This window comes from Loxodonta africana, chromosome 2, assembly GCF_030014295.1.
Source record: "Loxodonta africana isolate mLoxAfr1 chromosome 2, mLoxAfr1.hap2, whole genome shotgun sequence".
In the NCBI taxonomy this organism is placed as follows: Eukaryota; Metazoa; Chordata; class Mammalia; order Proboscidea; family Elephantidae; genus Loxodonta; species Loxodonta africana.
The window spans coordinates 150,977,558-151,004,817 of NC_087343.1; the positions used below are offsets into that span (position 1 = coordinate 150,977,558).

The window sequence follows — 27,260 nt, forward strand, 5'->3', positions numbered from 1 at the left end:
GATGAAGAACACCAAAGACACAAGTTAATTATGAGCCCAAGAGACAGAAAGGGCCACAAAAACTAGAAACTACATCAGCCTGAGACCAGAAGAACTAGATGGTGCCTGGCTATAACCAATGACTGCCCTGACAGGGAACACAACAGAGAACCCCGAGGGAGCAGGAGAGCAGTGGGATGCAGACCTCAAATTCTCATAAAAAGACCAGACTTAATGGTCTGGCTGAGATTAGAAGGAGTCTGGAGGTCATGGTCCCCAGACCTTCTTTCTATTAGCCTAAGACAGGAACCATTCTCAAAGCCAACTCTTCAGACAGGGATTGGACTGGACTATAGGATTTTTTTTTTTATAGGATAGAAAATGATACTGGTGAGAAGTGAGCTTCTTGGATCAAGCAGACACATGAGACTGTGTGGGGAGCTTCTGTCTGGAGGGGAAGTGAGAAGGCAGGGGGCAGAAGCTGGCTGAATGGACACGGAAATAGAGGGTGGAAAGAAGGAGTGTGCTGTCTCATTAGGGGGAGAGCAACTAGGAGTAAAGTGTATACAAATTTTTGTATGAGACTGACTTGATTTGTAAACTTTCACTTAAAGCACAATAAAAATTAAGAAAAAAAAAGAACTGGCCTTGAGAATTGTTTGCACAGGAATAGACTAAAGTTAAGTACAAGAGGATAAACTGTTGTCTATTTGAAAGGCATGACTTGAGTGTGATACCCACAGGCAGGGGATATATTAAACCATCTCTGATAACAACTTCCCACTAATACAAGATTCTTAGCCTCTGTTCCCAAATGTCCTGGACCTTCTACCTCTGGTCTAAATATTTAGGCAAAAGCTTCTTCTCTACACATTCACTAATAGTTATGGATTGATTTAGGAGGGGCTAGATACTAAGAGAGCTATATTAGAATATGGCTGATGGTCTATGGTCTGGGAGAAGAAAATGAGAATATCAACCTTTTATTTTATAACTATGTCTTTTACAGTGTCTGCCACACAGTAAAGTCTAAGTTTGCCACACTGTAAGTCTAAGGCAAACTGCCTCGCTCATGGTACCAACTGAAGTTACAGCTGCCATTTTGCATACCAACATTCTATACCCGCCTTTTCCCCTGGACATTTGTTAGCCATTCTCCTATGTCCCCACCCACCCTACCTCCAGTCATTGACGAGTGGACCATACTGCTGGTTGAACACATACCTATTACTTGGCCTAGAATAAGGAAAAATAATCTGGTCCAATCGAGCTCCCTCTCTTGGGAGTCTAACTTGGAAAACAGAGAAATAATCAGGCAGCAGCAGGAGCCAAGCTTAAAAGGAAGAAGCCAATAGAAACAGTCAAGGTTATGAAGCCAATAATGGATGAACCAAAGGTTACATACTGTTGTTGGATACCATCCAGTCAATTCTGACTCACAGTGACCCCATGTGCCAGAGCAGAACTGCCCCACAGGGTTTTCCTGGCTGTAATCTTTATAAAATCAAGTCTTTCTCCTGCAGGGCCACTGGGTAGGTTCGAATCACCAAACTTTCAGTCAGCAGCCGACACTTTACCATTGCTCTGCCTAGGCTCCTTAAAGGTATGGTAGGAGACAGGATATGGTGAGGGATTGAGGAATAGGTTGCCCAGCCTCCATGACAGACCTCCCTTCAATAACTTCAATTTGGTGACTGTTTTTCCTTGAGAAGAAGAAAGCCAGATCAGAATTTCAGATTTGCTGGCCTTAATGCAATCTTTAGGAGCCCTGGTGGTACAATGGCTTGGCTTGGCTGCTAAATGAAAGGTCAGCGGTTCAAACCCAGCAGCTGCTCTGTGGGAGAAAAGATCTGGCAATATGCTTCTGTAAAGATTACAGCCTAGAAAGCCCTGTGAGGCAGTTCTACTTGATGCATGGGGTTGCTGTGAGTCAGAACTGACTCAACAGCACATAACAATAGTGCAATCTTTCTTGTAACCCAAAGAGCCCCTCTAGAACACACTATAATTGCTAAGTTAAAGGCTCATTTTAATCATAGGTTGGAATTACTTAAGAACTAATTGAAACAATGTTAACACTGTCAGTCTATCTGACACTATGGGAGATTTAAGTGTTGGAATGGAAGCTTCTTAAGGGAAAGGACTATGCTATAACAATACTTGATTTTTTTTTGTTGTTTTGTTTTCCCCCTTTTGTTTTATCTTTTTTAAAGTTAGGCTTTAATAAGTACAAAAGTATAATTTACCTTCACTAAAATTCACTCTTTTTAGTGTACAGTTCTGTGAGTTTAGACAAATGCATGTAGTAATGTAACTACCACCGTAATCAAAATATAAAACAGTTCCGTCACTCCCCCAAACTACCTTGTGCTTCTTTGTAGTCAACTCCTGCCCCTACCCCCAGCCCCTGGCATTCACAGATCTGTTTTCTGTCTTTATAGTTTTATCTTTTCCAGAATCATATATATGCAATCGAACAGAATGTAGCCTTTTGATGGCTTTTTTTACACAGTTATACTGTGTATGGAAGATTAATCCATGTTGCTGCATGTATCAGTAGTTTATTCCTTTTTATTGCTGAGAAGTAACCCATTGTATGAATTCACCACAGTTTTTCTATCCAGTCTCCTGTTGAAGGTCACTTGGGTTATTTCCAGCTTTTAGTGATTATGAATAAAATATTCATGTACAAGTTTCTATGCTTTTATAAGTTTTCATTTCTCTTGGGTAAATACTTATGCCTGGGCTTGCTAGGTTATAAGGTAAGAATTTGTTTAACTTTATAAAAAGCTGCCAAACTGTTTTCCAAAGTGGCTGTACCATTTCACCTTCCCACTAGAAATGTCTAAGAGTTCTAGTTGCTCTGCACCCTTGTTGGCACTTGACAATGTCATTTTTAATTTTAGCCATTGTAACGGGTATAAAGTGGTAACTCGTTATGTGTTCCTAGGCATTTCCCTAAATGACTGGAATGTTGAGCATATTTTCATTTGTTTATTTGTCATTCACATTTTTTTTTTTTGGTGAAGTGTCTTTTCAAATTTTTTTTGCCTATTTTTCAATTGGGTTGTTTTCTTATTATTGAATTCTGACAATTTGTTTTTATATATTGTGGATACAAACCCTTTATCAGATTTGCATTTTGCAAATATTTTTTCCTGGTCTGTGACTTCCCTTTTTGACAGTTCTAAGAGCAGAAGTATTTAATTTTGATTAAGTATAATTTATCAGTATTTTTAGTACTGTATCTAAGAAATCTTTGCCTAACCCAAAGTCACAAAAACTTTCTCCTATGTTTTCTTCAGAACAGAACACCAGGTGACAAAGGATCATGACATCTGATCAAAGGGAAACAAGTGAGGCAAGTCCTATGACTGTCCCAGATTAATACCTAGAGGAGTTTTCAGGCTGTGGCATGTGTGTGGGGGTGGAGGATAGGTAGAGCTCAGAAGTCACCCTGAGTGAGGAGACAAAGCTGGGAGTCTGGTGAAGCCAAGGTAGCTAGAGTTCACAGGGCAGAATACTAGAGTGGGATAGAACTTCCCAGAGACAGAAAGAAAGCCTGGAATTATCAGCTGAGTAATAATCAGTGCATGACATGAGTGTTAGGAAACTACCTGAGGCTAGGAAAATAAGCATCTGAAAGGATTAGAAGAAACAATTTTTAGAGCTCACACAGGGGAGGGAATAGTTCCTAGAATAATGGCCAGAGTGGAAAATCTCATAATACATGGGGCATTAAGTAGAGTACTCAGAAGGGTTTTGTCTCAGTTATTGTTCTTGTGTCCCAACAAGTCGGTTCCAACTCATAGTAACTCCATTGGACACAGCAGAACTGCCCTGTAGGGTTTCCTAAGCTATAATCTTTACGAAAGCTGTGTAGGCAAAATTAGCCCCAGATAAAGTGCCAATCTGGGTCAAACTATGTCTGAGTAACTTAACTGTGTCCCAGGATAAGCTCCAGAATATTCATAGGAATACAAAAATATACAGCACCCAAAGGTAAAATTCACAATGTCTGTCATCTAAAAAAAAACTTATCAGGCATGGGAAAAAAAACAACCCACAACTCATAAACTAAGGGAGGAAGGAAGGGTCAGTCAATCAAAACAACTCCAGAAATGACACAGATGATAGAATTGGAAGTCAAGAACATTAAAAGAGCTTAAGAAACAGAAGAAGATTGAACATGTTAAGTAGAAACAAGGAAGATATAAAAAAGATCCAGGTTGAACCTCTGGAGATGAAAATTACAATGTCTGAGATGAAAACTACACTATATAGGATTACCAGCAGATTAGATACCACAAAAGAAAAGTTAAGTGAATTTGAAGACACAGAAATGGAAACTATCCAAAACAAAGCAGAGATAAAAAGGTGAAAAAAAAAAAAAAAAGTAAACAGAACATCAGTGGAGCTATGGAACAATTTCAAGAGGCTTACTATAAGTTTAATTGGAGCCTCTAAAAGTGTAGAGGAGAAAAACTACTTGAAGAAATAGCTGAAACCTTTTCCAATTTGATGAAAACTACAAACCCACAGATCCAAGAAGCTCAACTACTAACCTCATGCACAAGAATGATGATGAAAACTACACCAAGGCAAATCATAAACAAACTACTTAAAATCAGTGATAATGAGAAAAAACACACATTACATACAAAGGAAGAAAGATTAGGATAACAGTAGATTTCTCCTCAGAAACAATGCAAGCCATAAGACTGTGGAGTCAGATCTTTAAAATACTGAAAGAAAAAAGTCAACTTAGAATTCTATACCCAATGGAAATATCTTTCAAAACTAAGGGTAGAAAACAAAAAGGAAAAGAATAAGGTATAATGAAGACTTCTTCAGACATAAAAACAGAAAGAATTCTTCACTAGCAGACCTTCACTACAAGAAATGTTAAAGGAACTCTTTCAAGCAGAAGGAAAATGAAAATATGGATCTATAGATCTTTAAAAGATATTGTTGAAAGTAACATAATAATAGTGTGGGCTTTATATCATATGTAGAAATAAAATATATGACAATAATAGCACAAAAATCAAGAGGAGAGAAATGGCAGGTATATGGGAAGTGGTACAATATCATTTGAAGATGATAAAGATGTATATAAATCCTAAAGCAACCACTAAAAAACACAACAAAAAATTATAGCTAATAAGCCAACAAAGGAAATAAAATGGAAGTTTTAAAATGCCCTATATAAAATAAGGCAGAAAAAGAGTGGCAAAAAAAAAAAGAACAGATGATACAAATAGAAAACAAATAATAGCAGTTTAAACCCAATCAAATTAATAATTACAATGATCTAAACATCCCAATTAAAAATCATAACGCGCCAGATTACGTTAAAAAACAAGGACCCTACAGCATTATTCTCAAGAGCCAAAAGGTGGAAACAACCCAAGTGTTCATCAATAGATGAATGGATAAAGAAAATGTGGTATGCAATGGAATATTACTCAACCATAAAGGAAAACGAAATTCTGATACATGCTACGATATGGATACACACTACGTTCACGGGTGAACCTTGAAAACATTATGTTGGGTAAAGTAAGTCAGACATAAAAGGACAAATATTGTATGATCCCACTTACATGAAATTTCTAGAATAGGCAAATGCAAAGAGACAAAAGTTTGTTAGTGGTAACCTGGGGCTGGGAGGGTAGAGAATGGGTTATTGCTGAAGGGGTAATGAGTTTCTCTTTGGAGTGATGAAAAATTTTTGGAAATGGATAGTGGTGATGGGAGCATAACAATGTAATTAATGTCACTGAATTGTACACTGAAGGTTGGTTAAAATGGCAAGCTTTTTGTTATACATACATGTATTTTAGCACAATAAAATTTAAAAGAAATCAAATCTGAAAAAAAAAAAAACAAGGCAAGACCCTACTATATACAGGCAGTCCCCAGGTCATGAATGTTTGACTTATGTACAACCCGTAGTTAATAAACCAACCCCTGCAAAGCCTATCATATTAAAAATTCAAGGTACATACAATGGTTCATAATAACAAATGGGCACTACTTTGCGACACGCATCAAAACATTATTATTATATTATTATGTTAAAGATGTTTTAGTGTATCCGAAAGTTTCTTTAATGTAGGCACACTACATACTATATACTTAGACAAATATTTGACCAACTGAAGTTAGATACAAACTGTACCTACCTGTTACAACTTACGTGCAAATTTGACTTAAAGACAGATTTAGGAATGGAACTTGTTTGTAAACTGGAGACTGCCTGTACTACCTGTAAGAAACCACTTTAATTCTAAAGACACAAATAGATTAAAAGTAAAAGGATGGAAATCTATATATTGGGTTAAAGTTAATCAAAAGAAAGCTGAATTGGCTATATCAATATCAGACAGAATAGGTTAAAAGGCAAAAAATATTATCAGGAATAAAAATAATTCATCAAGAGAACATAAAACCTCAAACATTTATACACCTAGTAACAGAAATTCAAAATCTATGAAGCAAAAACTGATACAACTGCAAGGTGAAATACACAAATCTACACTTACAGTAATAGATTCAAGTAGCTGTCTCTCAATAATAGAAATAAAGCAAAGAAGTTTCCTGAATACAGCCAAGGACTTCAAGGGACAGAGTAGTAGGGGTGGGGGTCTGGAGACCATGGTTTCAGGGGACATCTAGGTCAACTGGCATAACAAAGTTTCTTAAGAAAATGTTCTGCATCCCACTTTGGTAAGTGGCTTCTGGGGTCTTAAAAGCTAGCAAGCGGCCATCTAAGATGCATCAATTGGTCCCAACCCACCTGGAGCAAAGGAGAATGAAGAACACCAAAGACACAACGAAAATACAAGCCCAAGAGGCAGAAAGGGCCACATAAACCAGAGACTCCATCAGCCTGATACCAGAAGAACTACATGGTGCCCAGCTACCACCAATTACCACCCTGACAGGGAATACAACAAAGAGTCCCTGACAGAGCAGGAGAAAAGTGGGGTGCAGAGCTCAGATTCTAGTAAAAAGACCATACTTAATGGTCTGACTGAGACTGGAGGGACCCCAGAAGACATGGCCCCTGGAATCTCTGTTAGCTCAAAACTAAAACCATTCCCGAAGCCAACTCTTCAGAAAAGAGAAAAGACCTGGTAATCTGCTCCCTATGGGGCAGTTCTACTCGGTCATATAGGGTCTGCTATGAGTCAGAATTGACTAGAAGGCACATAATAACAAAAAATACACTATCTACGTTATAAAATTCAGGATGATATTTCTGAGATTGTGAAAGATTTTCAGTCTGTAAAGAGAGGTTATTTTCACTGTGCTGTGCTTAAGGAGCCCTGGTGGTGCAGTGGTTTAGTGCTCGACTGTGAACTGAAAGGCTGGCAGTTCTAACCCACTCGTGGTGCTGCACAAGAAAGGCCTGATGATCTGCTTCCACAAAGATTTCAGCCAGGAAAATCCTATGGAGGAGTTCTACTCTGTAACATGTGGGGTCGCTATGAATCAGAATTGCCTTGACGGCAATGGGTTTGGTTTTTTTTTTGTTTATGCTCCATTAACTCTCATACTCTTGATTTTTCCCTCTACTCTCAGATAATCTCAAAGTCACCCTTCAATCAGGTTTAGGAATGGTTGTCAGATAGGATTAACCTTAGCTTTTACATTTTAATTTTTTACAAAGAGAATACATTGTTGTTGTGTCCCGCAGAGACAATTCTGACTTATAGCAACCCTATAGGACAAGATAGAACTGCCCCATTGGGTTCCCTAGGCCATAACCTTTATGGGAGCAGATTGCCAGGTCTTTTCTCCGTCAAGAGTTGCTGGTGGGTTTGAACTATCGATCTTTTGGTTAGCAGCCAAGTGCTCAACCATTGCACCACCAGGGCTCCTAAAGAGAATATATTCAAGCATTATTTGTGAAATTAAAAATGTATGAAGTGAATAAATATATAAAAGTATCATAGATCCTTCCTTTATGATTCGTGAATGATGTTATCCCTCTATGTATCCACTTCATTATCAGTCTCATCAGTGGCTATCACTCCTTCTCTAGAAGCTTTCTCTCTACTTATAAACTTACAGTCATTAGCCTTCATTTTCTCCTCTATGTAGATAGCCCTGAAATGTACACTTCCAATCCTGATGGCTCCAACTCCTCCTGCAGTAATTCTATTTAAATTTCCTATCCCCATCTCTAAATAAAATGTCTAAAACAGAATATATCTTATTCTCTCTGAATTCACCCTTTTCAAATTCATTCTAGTGTCACCATTTCTCCAGGTTACTCAGGTTAAAACCAACAGTAGTACCCTCCCCCAAGGCCTTTTTTTATATTACCTTGTCATTCATAGCATTTGTGACACTCTGTCATTATCTTATTCACTCTTTGGTTTACTTGCTTATGTTTGTCTTTCAGACCAAAAAGAATATAAATGCAAAATCCATTGCAATCGAGTTGCTTCCGACTCATAGTAACGCTATAGGACAGAGCAGAACTGCCCCATAGGGTTTCCAAGGAGTGGCTGGTAGATTCGAACTGCCGACCTTTTAGTTAGCAGCATGAGCTCTTAACCACTGTACTACCAGGGCTCCTATAAATACAAACTCCATGAAAATTAGGAATCTTGTCTGCCTTAATTACAATTCTGTCCTTAGCCCTAGAGTACAGTGCCTGGCACACATTAGTCTTACAATAAATACCATATGTTGAGTTACTACTTATATTAGTTTTCATTAATAATAATAAAGTATATGAAGTATTACAAACTGGTTTTAATCCTTATCATGTTCATGACAATCCTATTGAGGATGTATTTTATCACTATTATTCTATTTTATAAATGAGGAACTGAGGCCTAGAGTGATTAAGCGTCTTGCTTATGGTCACAACACTTGTAGATAAGAGAATGAAGGCTAAAATCCAAGTGTTCAAGCTCCACTACACCATATTTGCCTTGCAAGATGAATAAATTTAAAAAACATATACTTGTTTCAAAGAAATGAAATTGATTCAGAAATGCAAAATGCCCCAGAAACTATCTTTTGCATATCAGTAAGGTCAATAAGCCACAAGCTTCTGATAGTCCTGAATGGGAAGGATTAAAGAAGACAAAAGGATACATTGTGAAATACTTTGGCAGTTCCTCAAAAAGTTAAACACAGGCTTAGCATAAAAAAAAAAAAAAAAAAATCAACCATTGCCATCAAGTCAATTCTGATTTTTAGTGACCCTATACCAAAAACTAAACCCATTGCTGTCGAGTTGATTCTGACTCATAGTGACCCTATAGGACAGAGTAAAATTGCCCCATAGAGTTTCCAAGGAACAGCTGGTGGATTCAAACTGCCGACCTTTTGGTTAGCAGCCAAACTCCTAACCACTGCGCTACCAGGGCTTACCATTAAAAAAAAAAATCCTGTTGCTATAGAGTTGATTCCGACTCAGAGCTACCCTACAAGATCCAGCAATTCCACTCCTAGGCATACACCCTAAAAAGCTGAAAACAGATACTCAAATACATGCATACGAATGTTAATAGCACTATTCACAATAACAAAAAGGTAGAAACAACCCAAATGTTTATCTATCAACTGATAAAAAGATAAATAAATTGTGATATATACATACAGTGGAATATTATTCAACCATTAAAAGGAATGAAGCACTGATACATGCTACAAGGTAAATGAACCTCAAAAATACTATGTTAATAAGTGGAAAAACATGCCTTGCTCATGGATAGGAAGACTTAACATTACAAAAATGTCTATTCTACCAAAAGCAATCTATACATTTAATGCAATTCTGATCCAAATCCCAAGGACATTCTTTAATGAGATGGGGAAACAAATCACCAATTTCATACGGAAGGGAAAGAGGCCACGGAAAAATAAGGCATTACTAAAAAAGAAGAACAAAGTGGGAGGCCTTACTTTACCTTATTTTAGAACCTATTATACCGCCATAGTAGTCAAAACAACCTGGTACTGGTACAACAACAGATACATGGACCAATGGAACAGAATTGAGAATCCAGACATAAATCCATCCACATATGAGCAGTTGATATTTGACAAAGGCCCTAAACAGTTAAATGGGGGAAAAGACAGTCTTTTTAACAAATGGTGCTGGCGTAACTGGATACCCATCTGCAAAAAAATGAAACAAGACCCATACCTCGCTCCATGCACGAAAACTAACTCAAAATGGATCAAAGACCTAAATATAAAATCTAAAATGATAAAGATCATGGAAGAAAAAATAGGGACAATGTTAGGAACCCTAATACATGGCATAAACAGCATACAAAACATTATAAAGAATGCAGAAGAAAAACTAGATAACTGGGAGCTCCTAAAAATCAAACACCTATGCTCATCCAAAGATTTCACCAAAAGAGTGAAAAGACTACCTACAGACTAGGAAAAAGTTTTTAGCTATGACATTTCTGATCAGCACCTGATCTCTGAAATTTACATGATATTGCAAAAACTCAACTGCAAAAAGACAAATAACCCAATTAAAAAATGGGCAGAAGATATGAATAGACACTTCACTAAAGAAGACATTCAGGTAGCAAACAGATATATGAGGAAACGTTTACAATCATTAGCCATTAGAGAAATGCAGATCAAAACTACAATGAGATTTCATCTCACTCCAACAAGGCTGGCATTAATCCAAAAAACACAAAATAATAAATGCTGGGGAGGCCGTGGAGAGATTGGAACACTTCTACACTGCTGGTGGGAATGTCAAATGGTACAACCACTTTGGAAATCGATTTGGCAGTTCCTTAAAAAGCTAGAAATAGAACTACCATAGGATCCAGCAATCCTACTCCTTGGAATATATCCTAGAGAAGTAAGAGCCTTTACACGAACAGATATATGCACACCCATGTTTATTGTAGCACTGTTTACAATAGCAAAAACATGGAAGCAGCCAAGGTGCCCATCGATGGATGAATGGATAAATAAATTATGGTATATTCACACAATGGAATACTACACATCGATAAAGAACAGTGAGGAATCTGTGAAACATTTCATAACATGGAGGAACCTGGAAGGCATTATGCTGAGTGAAATTAGTCAGTTGCGAAAGGACAAATATTGTATAAGACCACTATTATAAGAACTTGAGAAATAGTTTAAGGTGAGAAGAAAACATTCTTTTGTGGTTCTGAGAGGCGGGAGGGAGGGAGGGTGGGAGAGGGATATTCACTAATTAGATAGTAGATAAGAATTACTTTAGGTGAAGGGAAAGACAGCACACGATACAGGGGAGGTCAGCACAATTGGACTAAATCAAAAGCAAAGAAGTTTCCTGAATAAACTGAATGCTTCGAAGGCCAGCGTAGCATGGGCAGGGGTCTAGGGACCATGGTTTCAGGGGACATCTAAGTCAATTGGCATAATAAAATCTATTAAGAAAAAAGTCTGCATCCCACTTTGAAGAGTGGCGTCTGGCGTCTTAAACGCTAGCAAGCAGCCATCTAAGATGCATCAATTGGTCTCAACCCACCTGGATCAAAGGAGAATGAAGAGCACCAAGGACACAAGGTGATTACGAGCCCAAGAGACAGAAAGGGCCACATGAACCAGCGACTACATCATCCTGAGACCAGAAGAACTAGATGGTGCCTGGCTACAACCAATGACTGCCCTGACAGGGAACATAACAGAGAACCCCTGAGGGAGCAGGAGAGCAGTGGGATGCAGACCCCAAATTCTTATAAGACCAGACTTAATGGTCTGACTGAGACTGGAAGGACCCCAGTGGTCATGGCTCCCAGACCTTCTGTTGCCCCAGGATAGGAACCATTCCCGAAGCCAACTCTTCAGACATGGATTGGACTGGACAATGGGTTGGAGAGGGATGCTGGTGAGGAGTGAGCTTCTTGGATCAGGTGGACACTTGAGACTATGCTGGCATCTCCTGCCTGGAGGGGAGATGAGAGGGTGGAGGGGGTTAGAAGCTGGTGAAAAGGACACAAAAAGAGAGAGTGGAGGGAGACAGCAGGCTGTCTCATTAGGGGGAGGGTAATTGGGGGTGTGTAGCAAGGTGTATATGGGTTTTTGTGTGAGAGACTGACTTGATTTGTAAACTTTCACTTAAAGCACAATAAAAACTATTAAAAAAAATACTATGTTAAGTGAAAACAGTCAGACACAGAAGGTCACATATTATAAGCTTCCATTTATGCAAAACATTCAAAATAGGTAAATCATTAGAGATAGCAGATTGGTGGCTGTCTTGGGCTGGGGAGTTGGGGGAATGGGGAGCAGCTGCTTAATGGCTATGAGGTTTTCTTTAGGGGTGATGAAAATATTTTGGAATTAGAGAGAGGTGGTGTTTGCACAACACTGTGCATGTAGTGATAAATACCACTGAATTGTATACTTTAAAATGGTTGATTTTGTTACACGAATTGCACCTCACTTAGAAAAAAGAAATACATATAAAGTGCTTGGAAACAGAATCTGGTTCATAGTAAATACTTAATAAATGTTAATTGTTATTTGAAAAAAGAAAAAAAAGAAGAACAGAGGGAAAATGTAGAACAGAATTTCAAATTCTCACGGGCTACAGACTTTTTGGAGCCAAGTGGGTAGATGAACCCCTGAAACTACTGCCCTGGGATAATCTTTGAACTTTCAACCAAAAATATTCCTTGAAGTTTTCTTAAAACCAAACAATAGTTTAGCAAGAACTATCAATATGGGGTCAAAGTGACAACGGCAACTCAAAAGATTAGATAGGAACCTTTGAGGACAGTGAGTATATGTTAATGGAGGAAAAACTCAGAAAAGGAAGGCAAAATGGCCGCACAACTCCAAGAATGTAATCAATATCACTGAACTGTACACGTAGGAACAGTCAAATTGGTATATGCTTTGCTGTGTGTGTTCTAAACAAAACAAAACCGAAACCCACTGCCGTTGAGTTGATTTTGACTCACAGCGACACTAGAAAACAAAGGAGAACTGCCCCGTAGGGTTTCCTAGGCTTTAATCTTTATGCAAGCAGACTGCCACATCTTTCTTCCATGGAGTGGCTGCTGGGTTCAAACCCCCAACCTTTCGGTTAGCAGCTGAGCGTGTAGCCATTATGCTACCAGGACTTCTATATATTCTCAACAACAAAATAAAAATTAAAAATAAAGAAGAACACTGTATCACGAGACACCTGGAATATCATGCTAGGTATACTCCATCCTTAACTTTTGTCTGGAGGCATCACTTATACCAGATTACATGGATGAGTCCTGATCTACTCACACCACTAATGGGAAGCTGCTCACTCAGCAATAGGAATATTTCCATGGTGAACTGACATGTTAACAGCTGGGTAGCTCATAGAGGATAGGAACTATGTCTTCTTGATCTCTTCATCTCTAGCATTTAGTACAGTGGGTGGACCATAGTAGACAAACAATATCATTTGTCCAAGAGTGAATGAACGAATGGGAAGAATGCAAAGATACCATCAGAGACCACTCTACCTTGGCATCTTCTTGATCCAGGGAAAACTCCATCAAGTCTTCTGAAATATCCTCTGCCTGGTCTTCTCCCAGTTCTGGATTTTTATCCAATTTTAGAACTGTAGTAATGGGACTGCCCAGATCTTTCATTTCACTTTCCAACAAGTTTCGATTGTCCTATCAAGTATATTGACAACATTAAAAACTATCCAGTAATATACCTTGTTCCAGGCCTTCCCTCCTTCTCAGAAATAGAAAATCTAAAATACAACCAATTTTACCCACTTAGGATGGGATACGTTATAGTGGCTTTCTTATAGGGCTGAGAATAGCTATGAAAAACAAATGAGTGCCTAGGTGACTTAAGAGCCCAATAGCTAAATGGGCAAAGGACATGATCATTCACTAGAGAGAATACACATAGCTAATATTAAAATGAAATCACTACTAATTATTTTTAACATGAAATATTTTTATTTATACACCCACTCCTCACTTATTGACTATCTTGTTATCCAATATTTCACATTTACAATAGTAAAAAATCTACCATCTGACTATTTTGTGCACTAATGATGTATGTCTGGCAGTAATGAACGCTGCAGTGCAAAGCAAGAGTAATGCTGGCTGTGATGGTTTAGGTTAAGTGTTAACTTGGCTGGGCCATGATTCTCAGTAGTTTGGCAGTTATGTAATGATGTAGTCATCCTCCATTTTGGGATCTGATGTGGTCATCCTCCATATTCACATAACAACCTGGTCTTTGGAACCTAACCATGTAGATAAGTAAGGGGTGGGTGCATAATTAGCAATTTTTAAACAAACGAACAAATTAAAAAACCTATTGCTGTCAAGTTGATTTCAACTCATAGTGACCAAATAGGACAGCACAGAACTGCCCCACAGGGTTTCCAAGGAGGCGCTAGTGGATTCAAACTGCCAACCTTTTGGTTAGCAACTGAGCTCTTTACCACTGTACCACCAGGGCTCCATTCCATGAGCTATGGATTGGTCATAAGAATATAAATTATAACTTTCAGGGAAAACAATTTGGCAGTGTGTACCAAAATTCTTTTAAAAAATCTGTGCCCTTTGACCCAGAAATTTTAATGTTTGCTACCACTCCTAAAGAAAAAAAAATCTAAAATACAGGCAGATTTATGCTCAAGAATGTACATCATAGTATTATTTATAACAGCAAACTCTGGATACCACTAAGTGTGTGAGGACAGGAAAAAGCTTACGCAAATGATAGTCCATTCATTAGAATAAAAGCATCCATTAAAATATTTACCAAGAGTTTTAAACTTAAAAAAAAAAACCGGGATATAAACTTGTATGTATGATATGACCCCAACATGAAAATGTAAAGATGAAAATTATAAAACTGAAAAAAAATTAGATAAAATGTTACAGTAGTTTTTCTCTAAATGGTATTTTCCTTTTTATATTTTTATGTGTGCGTGGTTTTTTTTTTTTAAACATTTTCACAATAGGCATATTTAAAAAAAACAAAAACTCATTGCCATCGAGTTGATTCCGACTCATAGTAACTCTACAGGACAGAACAGAACTGCCCCATAGGGTTTCCAAGGAGCACTGGTAGATTCAAACTGCCAACCTTTTGGGTTAGCAGCCATAGCTCTTAAACACTGCACCACCAGGGCTCGAAATAGCATATAGCACTTTTAAAACCAGGGGGATAAATACTTGAAGAATTAAGTATATGGGGAAAAAAAGGTCTAAGAATTTTTTCTCCACTTTAAGTTTAAACAAACAAAATGATAAGAGAACATAGGATTCCTGCTCAAAGTTTACTTCTCTAATCCCTTTTCTCACTGGAGTTAGCTTAGGTAAATCAAAAGGTCATAAATCCAGATCTGCCATTCACCTTTAGTTGGCCCTTAATGACAATGTTCAGTGACTCACCAGCAGAGAAAGGGGAGAAAGATAAGGCCCTCCTGGTCTCTTTTGAAATCTTAGGTTCCTCGGTGACAACCACTCCACGGGCTTCAAAGTATTGTTTTCCTAAAAGAAGAACTACATTGGCTAGAGAAAAAGAAGTTAGTAGGCCCTGCAAAAACATTTCATCTGATTAAGCCGTGAATAACCCTTATGAAACACACTAAAGGTAATCAAGTTGACCCCATATCCTGAAAGATACAAATTATGGCTTGGATTTTATGTAAGATATGTAGATATGCTTTGGAGGATGTTAATTTTATTATCATAAGCAAAAGGATCAGAAAAGAAGGAGAGCCTGGCTGGGAGGGGATGGTGAGACTAAGAAACCTGATCATAAAAGGAGATTCAAAGGGCAGTGTTAAATCTAAAGAAAAAACTGATTAGAACAGCCAAAAACGGGCATATCTTAGTCAATGTGAGAAAAGAAGAACATCAATCTTTTATGGATACCAACCTAGGGTGGGGATGGAGGGGCAGGGAAAAGAAAAAGATGCCTAGGAAAGGGAATTAGTTGAAGGGATTACTTAGAGCATTATCTTAGTGATTAGGTGGCTCTGGAGAGGCCAGTCTCAACTTGGAACTGAAAGATGGCCTAAGGCTGGGACAAAAAAGCACTATGGCTTTCTCAGAACAGGGTCTAAGAAGCTAGACTAGGGGAAAATAAGAAGAAACTAAGAAATCTAGATTTATATGGGAAGCCATGCAAGGAATCTGTGAACAAATCATGCACGTATAGTTTCCCTTTCTGTTAACTGCTGTGCCAAAACAAAACAAAACAAAAAACCTCCTAAGTCCCTTACACTACTGAAACAGAGATTTTTGTCCTCAAAATGATCAACTGAGTATGGGTAATAATGATGACCTGCTACGGAGGACCTGGAGCTAGGTTCTGTTCTAAGGTCAAAGCTTAAAAAGAGAAAAAACAAAATTTTTTTTCCTGTAGTGATGCTAGTTGCTTGTCTAGCACACAAAGATATAAACAGCATTATGTCTCATAAAGAGTCCCTGGGGTGGTATACACAAACAGTTAAGTGCTCGACTACTAGCCAAAAGGTTGGTGGTTTGAACCCACCCAGACGCCCCTCAGCCTGGCAATCTGCTTCTGAGAGGTCACAGCCTTGAAAATGTTACGGAGTGGTTCTGCTCTGTGCACATGGGATCAGCATAAGTAGCAATCAACACAATGGCAACTAACAACAAATGTCTCCCAATGACACCGATGTGTTGTTCCATTCAAAGGCAGAAAACGGCTAATGTATCTAGGTGTCCACCAATCACTTACGTTTTCTTTATTTGTAGATGAACTACAGATTGCATTTTTCTTTCTGTGGCCATGGTCCAAAGAATTTGGAGTGCTGCACAGCAGTTGCGCCTATAAGAGAGTTTTCTGAGACCATCTTGCATCTTACTGGTACAGGTGAGTTAGAAACCTGCCTCCCACCCGAGAAACAAACCTAAGCTCGAGAAAGAGGGGCTACTCACTGGGCTGCCTTCTATAAGATGCTGGTGATGATTCCTGCAGATCAAAAGAAATTGCCAGTCAGCTAAACCCCAAATATTGTTCACTTATTCTTCAGTGGCTTAGAGCATCCCAGCTTTTCCTTTCTTCCACTGTATGAGCCCTATACCTAGTTGATATATGTCTTCCAATGCCCAGAAATGTATTATCTTACAGTTTAGAAGGCTATAAGTCTGAACTCGGAACCAGCTCTAGGGAAAGGCTTTCTCTGTTGACTCGGGGGAAGGTCTTTGTTCCTTGGCTCCTCTGGCAATCTTCATGTGGTGTGGCATCTATCTTCCCCATCTCTGCCTGCTTCCCTATGCCTAATCTGCCCTTTTGTATCTCAAAATTGACTTAAAACACATCCTCCACTAATACTGTCTAACGACCATAACAAAGAAAATCCATTCCCAAATAGGATTATAACCACAGGTACAGGGGTTAGGATTTACAACACATATTTTTGGGAGACACAATTCAATCCATAACAAGGCCCTTTATTTCACTTGCGTGATCATATATGCAGATACACATCAAAGATGAAAGAGTGTGTCCTCATCTTACGCAGACATAATCATTGTTATTTACTAACTTTTCCAGTATTAACTATTGAGGTTCATATACATTTCCTATGGATTTCTCTAAGGGAGCTTCCAGGATTTTACCTGAGTTCTTAGGACATTCATTCAGTCTATACGGGGTTAGGACACTTTAAGCAATTTGAAGAAAATGAAAGCAATATAAAGTGAAATTTTCACATTTCATGGAAAGCCTGTCCCAGTGCACTAAAACGAAACCAAAAACCTGTTGCCATAGAGTCAATTCCAACTCAGAGCAACCCTATAGAACAGAGTAGAACTGCCCCATAGCGTTTCCAAGGAGTACCTGGCGGATTCGAACTGCCGACCTTTCAGTTAGCAGCTGTAGTTCTTAACCACTATGCCACCAGGGTTTCAGCACTCTGATTCACCTAAGCACGGAAGGACAAAGTTCCAAAAAGTTTAAAACAGCCAGGTAGAAAACCTACCCTAATTTTAAGAAGGATTGAATTAAGTTGAATTCCTTGAGTATTCTCTGACTGAACATTTTAAGATTTCCAAATAAGAATCTATAACAGTAGTAACAGTAAACATTATGAAATGCTTGGTATGTGCTAGATACACGTTTTCATTTAATCCTTACAATAACCTTTTGTGAGAAAAGTGTTATCACTATCTCTGTTACAGGGTCCAATAAGGTTAAGACACTTGTCCAGGGTCACAGCAAGTGAAGTTGTAAGCCACTGAAACACATACTCTGACTGCAGAACCTGCACTGTTAACCACTAAGATATAGCACCTCTAACATGCAAATAAAAGCCTACACTACAGCACAATAAACCATTTTCTTTCATTATGAAAAATAACACTGATTGTATGTAACGATTAAAATAGCCTTCATTTTCACAACACTATTTAGGTCTCCACCACTTGTCTGTTAGTTTGTCGTACCGTGATGGCTTGCATGTTGCTGTGATGATGTGATGATGTGGTGGCTTGTGTATTGCTGTGATGCTAAGCCACTGGTATTTCAAATACCAGTAGGGTCACCCACGGTGAACAGGTTTCAGTGGAGCTTCCAGAAGAAGATAGATTAGAAAGAAGGACCTGGCAATCTACTTCTAAAAAACTGGCCAGTAAAGACTTTATGAATAGCAATAGAACACTGTCTGATATAGTGTGAGAAGATGAACCCCTCAGGTTGGAAGGAACTCAAAATAAACTCAGGGAGAGCTGTCTCCTCAAAGTAGAGTCGACCTTAATGATATGGATGGAGTAAAGCTTTCGGGGCCTTCATTTGCTGATGTGGCATGACTCAAAATGAGAAGAAACAACTGCAAACATCCATTAATAATTGGAACATGGAATGTACTAAGTATGAATCTAGGAAAATTGGAAGTTGTCAAAAATGAAATGGAACACTTGAAGATCGATATCCTAAGCATTAGTGAGCTGAAATGGACTGGTATTGGCCATTTTGAATCAGACGATCACGTGGTCTACTATGCCAGGAATGACAAATTAAAGAGGAATGGTGTCATATTGTCAAAAAGAACATTTCAAAATCTTTCCTAAAGTACAATCCTGTCAGTGATAGGATAATATCCATACACCTACAGGGAGACCAGTTAATATGACTATTATTCAAATTTATGCACCAAACATTAATGCCGAAGATGAAGAAATTGAAGATTTTTACCAACTTCTATAGTCTGAAATTGATCAAACATGTAATTAAGATGCACTGATAATTAGTGGTGTTTGGAATGTGAAAGTTGGAGACAAAGAGGAATAATCAGTAGTTGGAAAACATGGCCTTGGTGACAGAAATGACACTGGAGATCACATGATAGAATTTTTCAAGACCAATGACTTATTCGTTGCAAATATCTTTTTTCAACATAAATGGTGACTTTACATGTAGACCTTACCAGATAGAATACACAGAATAAAATCGACTATATCTGTGGAAAGAGACAACGAAAAAGCTCAATATCATCAGTCAGAACAAGGCAAGGAGCTAACTGCGGAACAGATCATCGATTGCTCAGTTCAAGTTGAAGCTGAAGAAAATTAAAATAAGTCCATAAGAGCTAAAGTATGACCTGGAATATATGCCACCAGAATTTAGAGACCATCTCCAGAATAGATTTGATGCATTGAATACTAATGACTGAAGATCAGGCAAGATGTGGGATGACATCAAGGACATCATACATGAAGAAAACAAAAGGCCATTAAAAAGAAAGGACCAAAATAGATGTCAGAAGAGACTCTGAAACCTGATCTTGGACATTGATAAATGGAAGAAATGATGAAGTAAAAGAGCTGAACAGAAGAGTTCAAAGTGCAGCTTGAGAAGACAAAGTAAATTATTGTAATGACAAATGCAAAGACCCGGAGTTAGAAAACCAAAAGGGAAGAACACACTTGGCATTTCTCAAGTTGAAAAAACTTAAGAAAAAATTCAAGCCTCAAGCTGAAGTATCGAAGGGTTCTATGACAAATTACTGACTGACACAGGAAGCATCAAAAGAAGATGGAAGGAATACACAGAGTCACTGTACCAAAAAGAATTGGTCAACATTCCACCATTTCAGGAGGTAGGATATGATCAAGAACTGAGGGTACTGAAGGAAGAAATCCAAGCTGCATTGAAGGTATTGGCAAAAAACAAGGCTCCACGAATTCATGGTCTACCAATTGAGATGTTTCAGCAAATGGAAGCGACATTGGAAGTGCTCGCTCATCTATGCCAAGAAACTTGGAAGGCAGTTACCTGGCCGTCATGGATTGAATTGTGTCCCCCAGAAATGTGTATCAATTTGACTAGGCCATGATTCCCAGTATTGTGTGACTGTCCACTATTTTGTCATCTGATGTAATTTCCCTATGTGTTGTAAATCTTATCTTTATGATGTTGATGAGAGGGTATTAGTGGCAGTTATGTTAATGAAGCAGGACTCAATCTACAAGATTGGATTGTGTCTTGAGCCAATCTCTTTTGAAATATGAAAGACAGAAGCTAGCAGAGAGACATGGGGACCTCATACTACCAACGAAACAGTGCCAGGTACAGAGTGCATCCTTTGGACCTGAGGTTCCTGAACGAAGAAGCTCCTAGACCAAGGGAGGATTTATGACAAGGACCTTCCTCCAGAATTGACAGAAAGAGAAAGCCTTTCCTTAGAGCTGACACTCTGAATTTGGACTTCTAGCTTCCCAGACTGTGAGAGAATAAATTTCTCTTTGTTAAAGCCATCTACTTCTGGTATTTCTGTTATAGCAGCACTAGATGACTAAGACACTGGCCAATCAACTGGAAAAGATACATATTTGTGCCCATTCCAAAGAAAGGTGATTCAACAGAATACGGAAATAATCAAACAATATCATTAATATCACATGCAAGTAAAATTTTGCTGAAGATAATTCAAAAACGGTTGCAGCAGTACATTGACAGGGAACTGCCAGAAAGTCAAGGTGGATTCAGAAGATGACGTGGAACAAGGGATATCACTGCTGATGTCACATGGATCTTGGCCAAAAGCAGAGAATACCAGAAAGTTGTTTACTTGTGTTTTATTAACTATGCAAAGGCATCTGGCTGTGTGAATCATAACAAATTGTGGATAACATTGAAAAGAATGATAATTCCAGAACACTTAACTGTGATCATGTGGAACCTGTACATAGACCAAGAGGCAGTCATTTGAACAGAACAAGGTGATTAAAATCAGGAAGGTGTCTGTCAGGGTTGTATCCTTTCATCGTATTTATTCAATCTGTATGCCGAGCAAATAATCTGAGAGGCTGGGACTATATGAAGAACATGGCATCAGGATTGGAGGAAGACTCATTAACAACCTGTGATATGCAGATGGCACAACCTTGCTTGCTAAAAGCAAAGAGGATTTGAAGCACTTACTGATAAAGATCAAAGACTACAGCCTTCAGTGTGGATTATACCTCAACATAAAGAAAACAAAATCTTCACAACTGGACCAATAAGCAACATCATGATAAATGAAGAAAATATTGATGTCGTCGAGGATTTCAGTCGGATCCACAATCAACGCCCATGGAAGCAGCAGTCAAGAAATCACACAAGGTATTGCATTGGGCGAATTTGCTGCAAAAGACCTCTTTAAAGTGTTCAAAACAAAGATGTCACTTTGAGGATTAAGGCAGGCCTTAGTATTTTCAAACACCTCATATGCATGTGAAAGCTGGGCAATGAATAAGGAAGACCTAAGAAGAATTAATGCATTTGAATTATGTGTTGGCAAAGGATATTGACTACACTGTGGACTGTCAGAAGAACGAGCAAATCCATCTTGGGAGAAGTGCAACCAGAATGCCCCTTAGAAGCAAGGATGGGGAAACTTCATCTTACATACTTTGGATACATTAACAGGAGGGACAAGTCCTTGGAGAAGGACATCATGTTAGTAAAGCAGAGGGTCAGCAAAAAAGAGGAAGACTCTCAATGAAATGGATTGACACAGTGGCTGCAACAATGTGCTCAAACATAGCAATGATTGTGAGGATGGCACAGGACCAGGCAACCTTTCGTTCTGTTGTACATAGGGTCACTATGAGTTGGAACTGACTCGACAGCACTTAACAACAACAACATTTAGGTCTGCAAAACTTAAAAGCTTTTCAAAGGAAGAATTCAGGCCTCGAAGCCTCATTTACACCCAAAGTGTATTCTGCAGCGTCTGCATAGGATATGATCCCCACAGCCAGTGCTGAAAAAAGCTTGAGCATGGGGCTAATTTAGCAAAAGAACTTACACCCTAGCTAACTGTATTTCCTGAGGTCCTGAAGAATCCAAATGACCTGCAATCAGATACAAAGGATCAGTAAGAGGAGTTATTCTTGTCCATGCACCCTGTCTTTCCTTCTGATCTTCTTCATTACCAGTAAACAGTATTATTTTAAAAAACTGAGCCATTGAACACATAGCCTCCCCATAGGTTCCAACATTCATGGAAACTTAATAACTTACAAATGTCATTGAAAGAAAAAATGCTGAGAAGCAGTATACTATGGAGACTTTCATGAGTAGAAATGAAAGCTTATCATTTAGAAAATCTGAAATGAAAGCGAATACTAGGATGGTTGACTAATGAAACATACTCCTTTTCAGGCACAGACCTATAAAAATGCATAAATCTTAGTTGACAAGGTATTTATGCTGGTTTCTTTCTTTGCCTCTGCTGAGACTAGACTAGGGCACAAAACTTCTCATATCTTAACTACTTCCGTTCACCAGTCAACAAAATATTCCTTCCTGTATAACATTTTCAAATGCAGTGACTCCTATTTATGTTATCTTTCTCTTCCTACTGGCTTAACCATTCTCCTCAAGCAGAAGTTACATTGGTTGCCAATCCACTAGTTACCCACACATTTCCAACTTCAAGGCTCGCTACACTCTTTCATCATCTTCCGTCTCTATCCTACTAGCCTGTTCTCTCCCTTATGTTATTCTTCCCACCGAGGCCATTATGGCTGTTATTCCCTTCTCCCTACCGGTTTTATCAAAGTCTGAAGAGGTGGTAAGCTGAGTGGCAGACATGGCAGACATCTCCCCACTGCTAAGATTCGAAAGATCAAGGCAACGTTTTGGGGTTCCTCTGTCAAGACATAATAGAACATCAAAATTCCCGTTAGGTTATAACATCCTTAAATGAAAAAAGCATAACATCCTCATTTGCAACACTCCTCAATAACTGTTACAAAAATCTGAAAAGTGTCCAAATAAATCTAGTAACTTTTTGGGAAACATTTCAGATTAATAATGAAACAAGAAGCCCTGGTGGCACAGTGGTTAATCTAACTGTGCCAAATGAAAGGTCAGAGGTTCAAACCCACCAGCCAATCGGTGGGAGACAGTCTACTTCCATGAAGATTACAGTCTTGGAAATCGTATGGGGGATTTCTAATCTACTCCATTTTAGAGGGTCAGTTTGAGTCAGAATTGACTTGATGGCAATTTTTTTTTTTAATTGTGCTTTAGGCGAAAGTTTACAGAGGAAATTAGTTTCTCATTAAATAATATATACATTGTTTTGTAACATTGGTTGCCAAACCCAGGATGTGTCAACCCTCTCCCCTTCTATACCCCAGGTTCCCTATTTCCATTCATCAGTTTTCCTGTCCCTTCCTGCCTTCTTGTCTTTGCTTTTGGGCTGGTAAGCCCATTTAGTCTCACGTACATGGTTGAACTATGAAACATGTTCCTCATATGTGTTATTGTTTATTTTACAGGCCTATCTATTCATTTTCCTCAAAAATCCTATGGTTGAAGGAGCAGAGCGTGTCCTTTGGACCAGGGATCCCTGTGCCTGAGAAGCTCCTTGACCAGGGGAAGAGTGAAGACAAGGACCTTCCTCCAGAGCCAACAGAGAGAGAGAACCTTCCCCTGGAGCTGACGCCCTGAATTTGGACTTTTAGCCTACTTTACTGTGAGGAAATAAATTTCTCTTTGTTAAAGTAAAAAAAAAAAAAAAAAGTCTTCTGGTTGAAAGGTGAACTTCAGGACTGAGTTAAAATAGTGTCCAGGGGCCATATTCTCTGGGTTTCTTCAGTCTGTCAGACCAGTTAGTTTGGTCTTTTTTTGTGAGTTTGAATTTTGTTCTACATTTTTCTCCCGATCTATTCAGGACTGTGTATTGTGATCCCTGTCTGAGTGGTCAGTGGTGGTAGCCAGGCACCACGTAGTTGTGTTGGACTCAGTCTGGTGGAGGCCTGTGGTAGTTGTGATCCATTAGTACAGCAATGGGTTTTTTGGTCTGGTAATAATGGGAACTAGGCTGAGAAAAATGTTTCACCTTTTCTTTACTCCAATAACCTGTATCTCAATTTCCCCTCACCAACATATTGAGACAGGATAATTTTTTTTTTTTAATTGAGGCCCAAAGTTTATTGATCTACAGGTCTTGATCTTATGTCCTCTCCCCTGTGCACCATGAGGACACAGACTTGATTCCTCCCTGGGTTCTGTAGTACTTTTCAGCTCTATAAATCTTCAACTTCATTTGGTAGCTGAGGCATCTGGACACGACATCGCCAGAATTTAAAGTGCAAGAACACACACACATATTGATTCCGACTCATAGCGACTCTATAGGCCAGAGGAGAACTGCCCCATAGCGTTACCAAGGAGCGGTAGATGGATGTGAATTGCTGACCTTTTGGTTAGCGGCCGAACCACTGTGCCACCAGGGCTCCAAGTACAAGTACGATAACACTAATAATAAAGTGTGCAAAGACTTCCCCAGACATCACGTCATTAGATTCTCACCCAATCCTGGTAAAATAGGAAGAGACTGTTATTCCCAGATCACTGAAAAGAAGCCTGAGATTCAAAAGGGTCACAGTTAGTCAAGTGGCAGAGGTGAGACTTAGACCCTTTTCCTAGGGCCAGGATAATTTATAAACAAACTAGAAAAGCAAGGGAAATAAAGTGTGACTATAAAAGTGAACTTACCCAGACAAAATGCTTAGGTTTCCAGAATCAACCAGGAGTTTGTCCACCGGAGTTCTAGGGAGACCTGGACACTTGGTAAAGGAAGTCTCTCTCTCCAGCAGCAGGTTTAACCTCTTCCTTTGATTGGATCTAAAACTGGGTCCTGAACCAGCGCCTCCCTCCTCTCTTGTGGATGAGAAGGGATTTGCAGACATGGGCTCTAAGTTCTCACCAAGAAAAAATTAAACCAATATAAGAGGACAAGGTCATCTATGTAGGTGCATCACTGATACATCACAGCTTTCACAACAACCTCCCTAACCCTTTCCAGCAGCGGTCAAGCAAATCAGTATTGGAGTACGGGCATACCCAAACGGTGGTCTTTTTGGTGGATCCTAACTTACCGAGAGGCAACTCAGGGCTTTAAAGATGGGATGAAGAAAGGCCTTTGATTTGTTCCCGGCCACACAGCTAAGCGAGTCCTAACCGGAACTCAGGTCTCCTAATTCGCGATAATGCCTATCAGGTCCTCCCGCCTTAGGTTTGCGGGGTCCCGGCTGGACCCGGAGGAGACAATGGGGTCTCCGTGACTCCGTGGCGTAGATGGCTCCGGGCCTAGGTCTTTTGGGTCCTGAGCCTTGTCTTCACGAGGAAAGGATCGGCCACAAGCGAAGCCTCGAGCAGAATTAAACAAAAGAACAAACTGGGGAAAAGAGGCGACTAGCCAGACTATTTTGCTCTTCAGCTGGGTAGGCGGGGGCCAGGCTTTGCAAGTTCTCTCGGCAGAATGGAAGTTACAGTCTCAGTGCAAGAACACCAACAGCCGTAGACCTTGACCATTCAAACCTTCCGCCCTCCCAATAACCTATCCACGCTTGCCTCTAAACTGCGTCAGCCGATCTCGGCGTGCCCGCCTAGACGTCCTCAGCCAATCGTACATCACCTCTGGGCGTGCGCTTGCTCTGGAAGAGCAATATTTGCCCCGCCCCTGGATCAGAGCAGCCCGGCGATTGGCCCACCAGCTTTAGACAGAAAAAAAAAAAAAAAAAGGTGGATAAGCCCCGCCCCACAGGGAACCTGGAGCATTATTGGCCCTCCCTTTGACCAATCGCCACATCCTTCCTTCAGTCTGCCCGCAGCCTCACCAACCCCGGGAGATTTAAATTGCGACCACTCGCTGGCCTAATAACAGGAGCGTTTAGTTTAGATGGGAGAGTTTGGAGAGCGTCTCTTTTTTTTTGCTTTTTTTCTCGTGCTGTTACGCGGACCTTTCCCTTCTAGCTTTTCTAGCTTTCCACTGGCGACGGAGCATTTGCCGCCGGCGTGGCAGGTGTTGGGAAGAGACAGGTGTGTGTGTTTATGCAGAGCGGCGTCAGCCCCTCCCAAGAGTTTCGGTGACCCTTTTTAGGGGTAGCATCTGAGACTCTATGTAGGGTAAACAGGAATTCCTTTGCTGGGAGAATAGGAAAGTTGAATAATTTCTTGGCATAATCCTTATCACAGTTCAAAGAATTCAGTCTTTGTTATGGAAATTTGTCTTGACTAAGTGGTATTAAAGGAGCTTTGGTGGCATAATACGGAGAGCCTTGGTGACGCAGTGGTTAAAAGCTTGGCTGCTAACCAAAAGGTCGGCAGTTCGAATCCACCAGCCGCTCCCTTGGGAACCCTATGGGGCAGTTCTACTCTGTTCTACGGCGTCGCATGAGTCGGAATCTCTCCACGGCAACGGGTTTCCTTCTTTTTGGTTGGTGGCGCAATGGTTAAGCGCCTGGCTGCTAATGAGAAGGTCGGGGGTTTGAACCTAAATCTTTAGGCAGTCTGCTCCCTGAAGATTTCAGCCTAAGAAACCCTGTGAGGCGGTTCTGTTCTGTCATATAGGGTCGCTATGAGTTGGAATCCAGTCGACAGTACACAACAGCTGATACTAAGTTATTCATAATTTGGGGGATTTGCTTTTAAATAATGGGGTAGGGAAAACCGGTGTGTATACATGAAACAAATTGGCCATGAGTGATGGGTGATTGGTACACGACGCCCACTAGTACTTGTCAAAGTTTAATGTGCATTCTAACCACCTGGGATCTTGTTAAAATGCAGATTCTGACTCCCTAAGTCTGGGTTGGGGTCCAAGATTCTGCACTGCTAACAAGGTCTTAGGTAATGGTGATGCAGCTAATCCTAGGACTATACTTTGAGTAGCATTTAAAAAAGAAAAAACATTGCTGTTGAGTGGATTCTGACGCGTAGACCCTACAGGGCAAAGTAAAACTGCCCCATAGGGTTTCCAAGAAGTGGCTGGTGGATTCAAA

At 39.6% G+C, this 27,260-nt stretch overlaps 1 protein-coding gene across 2 annotated transcripts in view; it reads right to left on the bottom strand.

Moving 5' to 3' along the window:
- CDC25C (cell division cycle 25C) overlaps positions 1–25,964 on the bottom strand; it is a 39,852-nt gene extending 13,888 nt beyond the window's left edge. Inside the window, exons 1-8 of one of the 2 annotated variants that reach the window (XM_010590942.3) lie at positions 25,356–25,964; positions 24,973–25,171; positions 23,013–23,116; positions 22,271–22,316; positions 16,914–16,947; positions 16,714–16,803; positions 15,396–15,494; positions 13,488–13,643 (exon numbers count right to left, since the gene is read on the bottom strand). In XM_010590942.3, the coding sequence (XP_010589244.1) occupies positions 13,488–13,643; positions 15,396–15,494; positions 16,714–16,803; positions 16,914–16,947; positions 22,271–22,316; positions 23,013–23,116; positions 24,973–25,166 (723 nt within the window). In that variant the 5' untranslated portion in view covers positions 25,167–25,171; positions 25,356–25,964. Of the gene's footprint in view, positions 1–13,487; positions 13,644–15,395; positions 15,495–16,713; positions 16,804–16,913; positions 16,948–22,270; positions 22,317–23,012; positions 23,117–24,972; positions 25,179–25,355 lie in introns of both variants that reach the window. The other variant, XM_064276686.1, reaches the window with a different exon arrangement.
- Between the last annotated feature and the right edge of the window lie 1,296 nt (positions 25,965–27,260).